General features: G+C 35.6%; 1 protein-coding gene across 1 annotated transcript; it reads right to left on the bottom strand.

The window, feature by feature from the left end:
* Nucleotides 1-6746: 6746 nt before the first annotated feature.
* Nucleotides 6747-9392, bottom strand: LOC145742524 (sialate:O-sulfotransferase 1-like). The gene is made up of 8 exons (XM_082560298.1): nt 9286-9392; nt 9134-9189; nt 8933-9056; nt 8445-8629; nt 8156-8366; nt 7707-7945; nt 7424-7621; nt 6747-7114 (listed from the first exon to the last, which is right to left on the bottom strand). Exons 1-8 carry the CDS (start codon nt 9390-9392, stop codon nt 6747-6749), a joined length of 1488 nt encoding a protein of 495 aa, XP_082416424.1.
* Nucleotides 9393-10103: the final 711 nt, after the last annotated feature.

Raw genomic sequence — 10103 nt, 5'->3', positions numbered from 1 at the left:
ATACTCCGCCTTGATGGCTTGCAGCAGAGGGATTAAATCTCCAATCTATTTCATTCTGCAACATAGCATCATGCATTTGTTTTTTATTCCATTTCCTTATACCCATACGCAATTCACGTTCGGCACCGACGAAATTAGTGCCGTTGTCACTAAAAATTTGTTTCGGTGTTGGCCTTCTTGAAATGAACCTTCTGTATGCATCTATAAAGGCACTTGTTTCAAGCGACTGTGCAACCTCAATATGGACTGCTCTGGTGGCCATACAGGTAAAAACACAAGCATATCGCTTAACTTGGCTCCGTCCCAGCTTGACAGGTATGGGGCCCATATAATCGACACCAACACAGGTGAATGGTGGCCTGTTGGCAGTAACCCTTGATGAGGGTAATGCGGCCATCATTTGTTCACCGATTTTCGCGTTCCATCGTCTACATTGTCTGCAGTTTCGTAGTACCTTTCGAACAGCTGCCTGGCCACGCAAAATCCAAAAACTTTCCCGGATAGAGGCTACCACATGCAAGGTTCCGGAATGACCTTGACGTATGTGATGAGACGAAATAATGAGGGCAGTGACAGGGTGGTTTGAAGGCAAGATCATTTGATGCTTTGCATTCCTATCAACCAAAGACTTTTGTAATCTTCCTCCAACATAGATTACATTATTGACCAAAATGGGTGACAACTTTTGCAACGAGCTGAGAACTTTTGAATTGCGAAGTTCTCCTTTACTCATTACTACAGGCGACTGAAAGTTCTCATGGTTAGAAAGCAACTTAATAACCTCGGGAAAAACGTCGTGCTGAACAGCATGTACGATAGCGGTAGTGGCAGCATCTATCTCCTGACGACTAAGAAAATTGGTGTTAAACGAAGTTGAACTTGCTGCTAAATTTCGAGTTTCAGCCTTCCACCTCAGGTATTGCTTATAACGAAGAAGCCATGCCACGCAGCGTTGTAATCGGGAAAAAGATGAATAGCGAGAAAAAAGGCGCTCAATGCCAGTGCTGCTAATTTCTTTTGTGAAATTGCACTTTGCTGGTTCTTGTTTCAACTCAGGATCGTCGTTGGCAAGCGGTGGCAAAACTTGTGGGCGAGCGGGCCATTCATTAACAACTTGACCCAAAAACTGCGGGCCATTAAACCAAATTTCGGCCTTATCTACTTTGTCTGGCATAAGACCTCGAGATGCTATGTCAGCCGGGTTACGTTTGGTGTCAACGTGTCTCCATTGACACGGCTTAGAAAGACCGTGAATAAATTCCAATCTATTGGCAACGAAAGTGTGGAATCGTGTTGATGTATTAAGAATGTATTGAAGCACCGTCGTCGAATCCGTCCAGTAGAAAATGTCGCCCAGCTTATACTCAAGCTCTTGCTGAATTAGCGTGCTTAGTTTTACGGCAATAACAGCTGCCGTAAGCTCAAGTCTCGGCGTACTTACAGGTTTCAAAGGTGAAACGCGAGACTTGCCCATAACAAAAGAACATAAAATCACATCATGCAAATCAACAACACGAAGATAACTAACGGCTCCATAACCAATACTGCTTGCATCACAAAACGTGTGCAGTTGAATACTTTTTAACATGCTTAAAGAAGACTTAAGGCATCTGGGAACGCTTATACGCTCCAAAAGGGTTAGATTACGTAACCATGCATTCCATTTAGTGATATGACTGTTGGGTAACAGATCGTCCCAACCTACTTGTGAATTGCATGCTTCCTGCAGTAATTTACGTGCAGGTAAAATGAATGGTTGGGCAAAGCCCAATGGGTCATAGACCTGACTTACCATAGAAAGAATACCACGTCTAGTGGAAGGTTTTAATTGAACGTTTACCTTCACCTTAAAACAATCAAGGGCGGTGTCCCAATAAACACCTAACGCACGTTCAGTTGGCAACTCATGTAAATCAAGATTTAACGTTGACGATGCCAACTCTGCAGAAGGAACAGAAGCAAGTATAGTTTTGTCATTACTAATAAACTTAGTTAAATGGAAGCCGCCGCTTTTAAGAAGCGGTTGAATATCACGTAACAAATGCAAGGCTTCATTTACGCTACTACACGATTTTAACATATCATCAACATAAAAATTTTGCCTTACAGTACTCAGGGTTTGTTCGTTCGCACCAGTCAGGTTGTCGTCAGCTGTCTTACGTAATGCAAATGCAGCGCAACTCGGCGATGACGTCGCGCCAAAAATATGAACGTTCATGCGGTAATCAACCGGAGTTCGCGACAGGTCGTTTTCTGGCCACCACAAGAACCTAAAGGCATCCCGATCATTGGGATCAACGAACACCTGGTGAAACATGCCTTTTATATCTGCAACTAAAGCGATTTTTTCCTGGCGAAAGCGCAAAAGCACGCCAACCAGATTATTAGTTAAATCAGGCCCCTGTAACAAATAGTCATTAAGAGATAGGCCTAAATGTTTAGCAGCACAATCAAAAACAATACGAAATTTAGGCCCTGTAAAATGGTGAGGTATATAATATTTAAAGTTACTTAAATTCCTAATTTCACCATCTAAAATCATTGTGGCATGGCCACTATTTACATATTCAGTAACCTTATCCCTATACCTGGAAAAAAGTTCAGAGTTAGCTTGCAATTTCTTCTTTAAGTACTGAGGCCTTCGTTCAGCCATTTTCCGATTATTCGACGGTCTTGCAAGATCGTCCTTCCACGGTAATCCAATTTGGTAATGACCGTCAACCTTTTCAACGGTCGATTTCATTATTTCCAAAGCCCTTTTATCCTCTATTGAGGCCTCATGGCGTTGAACGTCGTTTAAATCCTTAAAGTTTTGATTAAACGAGTTGACCAATATTCTACGAGAAGCATCAATGCCATCTAGGCTATGTAGAAAATTGATTTTTCGTACATTGTTATCTGACCTATTAGAGTAGTCAGAACCAAATAATGTCCAGCCAAGCGCTGTTTGCAGGCCAAATGGCTGACCAGGTTTACCCACACGTTGCTCCTTTAACCTAAAGGCTTCATGTACATTGTTACCAAGAAGCAATTCAATTTTTGCGTTCTTAAGTCTCGGAAACGTGAGATCATTAAGATGCGCGTAGCGGTTTGCTACATCTTTAGTGGGTATACTTTCACTTACATCAACCAGGTCGTTTAAAACAATAAGCTCGTCTACATTAAATGACTCGATTTCATTAATGCCTTGAATATGCATACCTCCAACAATGGTATCATATTCGGTAAGTGAATTTGCTGTAAATAGCTGTACATGGCGGTCGATTTTGTTAAGCCCCAATTGATTGGCTAACGTTTTAGTACACATACTTGTGTCGGAACCGTCGTCCAAAAATGCATAAGTTTGGACGATTTTGTTTGGGTCGCTGCCCCAAACCTTTACTGGAAGCACCTTGAACCGTTTTACATTTTTACTTTTTTGTGTACCGCAGGCGGTGACAGCTCTTTCTTCGGCGTTCTCATTATTTGTAGGTGCGTTTAAGTTTTCATTCGGTTGTGGTTTGTTGTAATGAAGCAAAGTGTGATGTTTTTTGCTACATGTTTTGCAGGCCATTGTTGTCGGACAATTGTTATTCATGTGGCCTTCTCTTAAGCAATTGAAACACAACCTTTTATTTTTCACGAAATTATATCGATCGATCGACGTTTTCATTTTAAAGATTTCGCAACGCCACAGCTGGTATCCATTCCTACACAAAGGACAGCATACAAATGATAATGGCGCCGAACTTTTCTCCTTCACGTTAAAGCTCTTGCTGGCAGGCCGATTTGATTTCGATTGAAATCGCCTCCCTTTCATGTCGGAAATTTTTTTATCGCATTGCTCAAAATGAATGCGCTGGTAGTAATGCCTTGATGATCGGGCCAACTCCCTTACGAACTGTAACAAATCATCGAAGGTTGTTTTCCTACCGGTTCTTTCTCTATCTTTTGAAATTTTTATAAAATCACGCCGCACTTGTTCGGGCAATCGTCGATAGATTTTGCTTATTGTCTCACGGCTGTTTAATTCGGACTCATAGCCTCCCGCATTTAAGGTACAGCTGCAGTAGTACATGCTGTCTGCCAATTTATTCCAAGCATCGGAATCTGACTCAGAAATGGAAGGCCCAATTAGTATGGTTTCCATTGCCGCCTCCATGATAAGATCACTGGCACGAAACTTTTCATCAAGTCGTGATCTCGCTTCTCTGTAAGCCTCTGTTCGGTTACGAATAACTTTGCAACCTTTAATTGCCTCAAACGCCTCGCCAGTGCAATACTTCAACAAAAACTGCAATTTGGCGCCGTCATCCGATATTTTACAATCTATAAATTCATCAAACTGCATGATGAAAGAATCATATTCTAAAATGTCGCCATTAAAATTGTCAATCGTAATTCTTGGCAAGGTGGCGTCTTGCGCTAAGTAGCTTGGCAAATATTGGCTACGGGGCACACTTTGCTGGGTTTCTTTGACAATAGGCGTGGAATCATACACCGGCCCCGTTTGGGTAACTAAGATAGGGGTCGGGTCACTCCGTTTGGGTGATAAGCTGTTAATGGCTTGATCAATCCCCAAAGCAGCTGGTGAAGCGAATTGTCGAAGCGAAATTGATGGCCTTTCTACGAATCCGTCAGACCCAAAAACGCTACCCTCTAAATCGGCTTCGGCTTCAAGAACTTTGGATTGAGCCCTGGTTACTTCCTTTTCAAGCTCAATTTGTGCGCTCATGCTTTTAAGGGCCGCAGTGCGCTTTTTCCGACGAGCCCTAGCTTCGGCCTCACGTGCCTTGGCTTCAGCTTCGCGGACTTCTTCTTCTGCTTCTTCTTCTTCTTGTTGCTTTTGAATTTCAAGCTGACGAAGACTTAATTCAGCTTCCTTTTGAACTTGTTCGGCTTGAACTTTAAGCGCCTCGACGCTACCTCTGCTTCTTTGCGAGCTAACAGATCCAGAATGGCGGGACCCAATTACTGAGGGAGCTCCATGTGTTGGTGAAGCAGAGGTTACACACAAAGATAGAAAACTTTGATACCTTTCGTTCATTGTCGCATATCGGCTTTTAACTTCATCAATTTTGGCCTGTGCTTTTGGCTTTTCAACTTCAGCTTGAACAGCCAAGAATTCGTTGCACGCCGATAAACATTTATCGTAGGCGGTGTCGAAAACTGCTTTGCATCCAGTGACCAGCTTTGCCTCCTTTTGAGCATTGATTTCTTTAAGGAGCTGGTTTTCAATTCGAGTAAAATTTGCCAAAGCACTTTTTCGGGCAGACTTCGGATCGACACTCGGTTCTTCGACGGGCTTCGATGTCGAAGCTTGACCGCTGGTACTTGGTTCCAAATTCATTCTTATATGTAAATCCAAAAAATCCTTTCGAAATTATATATCCCAATTTATAAATCCAAACTTGATCTTAAGTCAAACAATCTACAAATCTAACTAACTCTAATAACTCAATGATATGACCAAATGTCATACAATTCATAAATAAATGTAGGGTTTGTCTAACTATACCCCACGTGACCAACAATAGGTTGATCGGAGAATAAAATACGCCCCTTGATCACAGATTGATCTCAGTTAATATAAAAATAATACCGATAATGGGCCCAGAATTGCAACTGTCTAACTCGACTGATACAACAATTGAAATACTCTACAATGTATTCAATATTCAGTACACAAGAAAAACAATTAACAAAAACAATACTGGCTTAACACTTACAAATCAATATTACTTTTAACAAAAACTAACTAAAGACCATTTATGAATTGTTAGAACAGGGCGAATCGTATTCTAAATATATGACGTACTAAAAGTAGAATTCCAAAATTATTCCAAGTTACGATACAAATAAAGACAAAAAAGGCGAAACACAAATCACGTGACTAAGAACGCTGGAAAAAAGGGAAAAACTTGAAATGACCAGGCGATAAGGCGATCCAAAAGAAGCGCACAATAGCGGCTAATGGTGTCCAACCGAGTGTGAAATTGTATTTAAAATTAATGAGAAAATATAAATCAGTTTTCATATAAATGGACTTAACAAAATCGTTGTTAACTTAGCACGTGCTCTTTAAAGGAATACAACGTTTTATTAAGCTTTTCAGTTTTTTGTTTGTGTCTTAAACGGCGCTCGTCCAAATTAAGAATATCACCTTAAAATTTTGGCAATATTACATCTTGCCAGTTAAAAGACAAAGAGCAAAATTTTGTTCTATCGATTTTATATTAATTTTAGAATAAGAAAGTAGTTAAACAAATTCGATCTTTTAGTTACTTGTATTAACGTCATATTAAAACTTGTATCACGTAATAATGGATTATATTATGTCATATACTGGTATTAACGTCATATTCTTAAAAAAAAGAATATTTTTAATTATTGCGATGTTGTCAAAAATAATTTTTAGATTAAATATTTAATTCCTAAAATTGATATTAGATTTGAATAAACAAACAAGTATTTATATTTAATAAACAACCAAAAATTATTTTTTAATTGTGTTTTTAAATTACCAATACTATGATTAGACTAAATTTTTATTGCTTAATATCGATCTTTATTTTCAATGAACAAACTAGCATTTAAATATAGTCAACAAACAAAAATTAATTTTTTTTTATAATTGTGAGCAGGATAAGAAACAAAAGCCAATGCTTAAACATAGTAACGTTGGAGTGTCTTTTATTATTTTAAATCACATTAGACCAGTTTTAAAACACTAAACAGAAACCCAACCCTAAAAATGAATTTTATAGTTACAACAATCTCTTGTAAGTGCTCAACGAAATATTTTTGTTATGTTTCCTAAATAAATGTTCAGTTTTGTCGATTTGATCGTTGATGATTTTTTTAAGTTCTTGACTAAAAGGATCAAAAGGTAGTTTTGAAGAATTTCTTTTTGCAGCACCGTCAACATTTTGATTCAAGCACATAAGTTTGTCGTTTATTTCCTCATCAGTCAGATTAGTGAAGTTGGCAAATTTTACCATACGCTCTGTTTCCTTAATAGGGTCGCTTTTTAACATTTCAAACCGTACAAGTATATACTTTTTATTGGATTCTATTATGGATTTAATAAGGTTTCCCCAATGCTTAATTTGAGCGTTAACGTGATATTCAAAATCTACATACACAAAAAAAATTAGATTTTTTTGTATTTGAAAACAAAATTTATTGCTAATTGTATGAATAACTAAAAAAGTCGACCCTTAAAAAGTTATTTCTAACAATAACATCAACGACTCGTTAGTTGTTGAAATTAACAACATAAAAAGTAGATTTAAAATGGTCTATAACATCAAAGCATGACAATAGGTTAGGGTTTAAATGAATATAAAGTCAACTCGAACAAATGCCATATTATTTGTTATATGACCAAAAATTTTCCTATATACCGTTTTCTAACAATAAACTTAAAACTTAATATAATTACCCGGAGTTTTAAATTGCATAACCTCTGCAAAACCGGTATGACTACGAGAACGTTTTCTGTTGAAATCTGCTACAATTGAATCATACGGATTTCTTATTATCAAAATAAATGATTGATATTGTGAAACTCTTTCGAGTTTAAAAAAATGATCTTTGATAATAAGAGTTTTGTCTTTTGAAACTTTTTCACCAAGAAAGCCTAGAAATGCAAAAAAATTACTTAAATACGTAATGTCATATTTAATTATTTGCATTTTATAAATAGATATCTAATTGTTGCTTGCCATTTATTTCAAATAATTTATGATCGCCATATGCAGATCCCGTGTAAAATCCTGAACCTTTCTCGATTAAATATCTTGCCCACGTATTGCCAGATCCAGGTTGCGAAGCTAAAGCAATATTGAAGAGTGCAGGTTGAGGTAAAAATCGTATAATATCACACCGAGGATCAGTTGACAAGGTTTTGTAAACAAAAACCGCATCAGAATCACACGTTAAGTTTTGACTTCTTATATTGTATCTTAAAGCAATATATTTATTTTATTACCAATGTAATTAATTTATGTATAGAATAAAAATTAGTGTAATAACACTAGTCTCTATTTTTTAGGTTATTGATTTGATTCCCATTGTTTTTTTAAAGCAATCAACTTAAAGTTTAAATGTTATTTTTATAATAGTAAAGTAAAACTGATTTCTGCACAATAAATTAACGTATAAAAGTTGACACCTTTTGGTTAACTTTCCACACCAACAGTCATTTCTATAGTTTACTGCAGCAATAGGTTTCTTTTTAACCCCGCACAATATAAAACACATAGCTGGGCTGACACTAACAAAATGCTCAGCTTTCCCGTCATCAATAAAATCCAATATATCATTTTTTGTGTTGAAACAACTTATAAGTCTTGAACTAAGGTAGTCAGAATCCACATTTTCTTCTATAAAAATAGGTGTTTGAATGAGTATAACTTTTTTAGTTTATGAAATATGTTAATTTTGTATAAAATAACATAAACCTTTTATGCATTGGCTTAGTAACCGAAACATGTTAACTGAATTTTCTCCTCCACAATTTTCCAAAGAATTTCCCGGGCATGAGGTATCACACTTCAAGGAATATTTCTCTAACTTGATTAGCTTTTGTGGGTTGTTGAAACAAAAACACCATGTTTTATTGAACAAATCAGAGTAACCTAATTTTCTAGTTAAAATACATTAAATAAATTTAAACTTATTTTAGCTATTAATATATTTTGTTACATTTTTATTTACTATATTTAAGAATAAATTTATATATATTAAAACAAGTTTTAGCCTTACTGGCCCATATAACTTGAAAATTAATAATATGATACATTGTTTAATGTTAACATATCGATATTGCCTGTGTAACTACAAATTAATCTGCAATAAAGCAATTAAATTTAACCATCTGCCTAAAACCACAAAGTAGCAGTACTTCAAGAATATAAAATACTTCATTGAAGAAAGTATTAACGCTTACAAATGCGAGCAGTACGAAAAGCACCAGTTGAGAGTCATCGATTCAAATTCAACAGAGATGAAGACGTCTTTGGTCTTTGTTAGGTTCCGTTGTGGTTTTTCTTCGAAACATCCAATAGAAATGGCTAAACAATTTTTTGTAATAACAGTTACCAACAATTGCATAAAAGGTGTTTTTACTTGAATTCTACAGCAATTTTACCTTCACAGTAGCTGCGATTTCTAGGAACATTTTTCAGTAACTTTGTGATTGGTTTACTAAAAAAAACAAGTGCATTTACAATATAATTTTTTTAAATGCTTGCTTATGGTAATTGGTGGTATTTTTAAAGTTAAAAAATAGATCAAACTAACCTTAGACTATCAAAATTTTCGTATTTGCTATACATGTAAGTTGAGAAGCAAAATATAGTCATGCACAAAATAACTAAATTTAATTTAAAATATCCAAATAACTTCATTTCCAATTCTACAAATAGCTATAAAAATACATTCACTTAATACACATCCACGTACAAAAATAAACTTTTTTATTAAAATCTATAAACTTTTACATAATTATACATGTAAACTCATTCATGAAGTATACTTTTTAATTCCAATACTTCATTTATTTAAGAATAAATTTAATTTTAAAAGGTATATGTTGACTTTAATATTCAGCTGATAACACTACAAATATTTAACAAAGATAACTTACACCTTGAATATAAAGTTTAACGGTATCATAAAGACTTGTTTACGCATACTTTAATCTTTTTCACCTACTGCTTTAACTTGATAATTGTTAGCGTAGGAAAAACATCACTTACTATATTCTGTGTCTGATTGGTTACACTTTTGGTTGCTCTAGTCTTATTATACAGATTTAATGTTTGCTTAATAATGTTTTCTGTGTTTTAAAATGGTGGTTTTATAAAAAAAATGTATATTAATTTTTCTGTTATAAAAAAACAGCCTCTTTAGGAATATTAAATTACTTTAAATATAACCTGGATGTAAGTTAAAACTTTAGCAGCTAAAACTTTGTATAGTAAGACACGGCATCTAAATGTTTCGTCATAATACTTATCCAACGTAAACACGTTTTGTGTAGTAGAAAAGCATATCTCAGTATGGTTATTGCGTAACGTCGTTAAATTTACAAACTAATATTATGCACAAACTGTTGA

The sequence above is a fragment of the Corella eumyota genome, chromosome 2, assembly GCF_963082875.1.
Source record: "Corella eumyota chromosome 2, kaCorEumy4.1, whole genome shotgun sequence".
NCBI lineage: Eukaryota > Metazoa > Chordata > Ascidiacea > Phlebobranchia > Corellidae > Corella > Corella eumyota.
Note: the sequence above shows the minus strand (reverse complement) of the source record. Positions and strands in the feature narration are given on the sequence as shown.

Coding starts and splice junctions, on each gene's coding strand:
- LOC145742524 (XM_082560298.1), bottom strand. CDS start 9,392: ATGAAGTTATTTGGATATTTTAAATTAAATTTAGTTATTTTGTGCATG. Junction 8,367..8,444: donor ACTAAGCCAATGCATAAAAG/GTTTATGTTATT, acceptor CTATTTTTATAG/AAGAAAATGTGGATTCTGAC. Junction 7,115..7,423: donor TATGCAATTTAAAACTCCGG/GTAATTATATTA, acceptor TTGTGTATGTAG/ATTTTGAATATCACGTTAAC.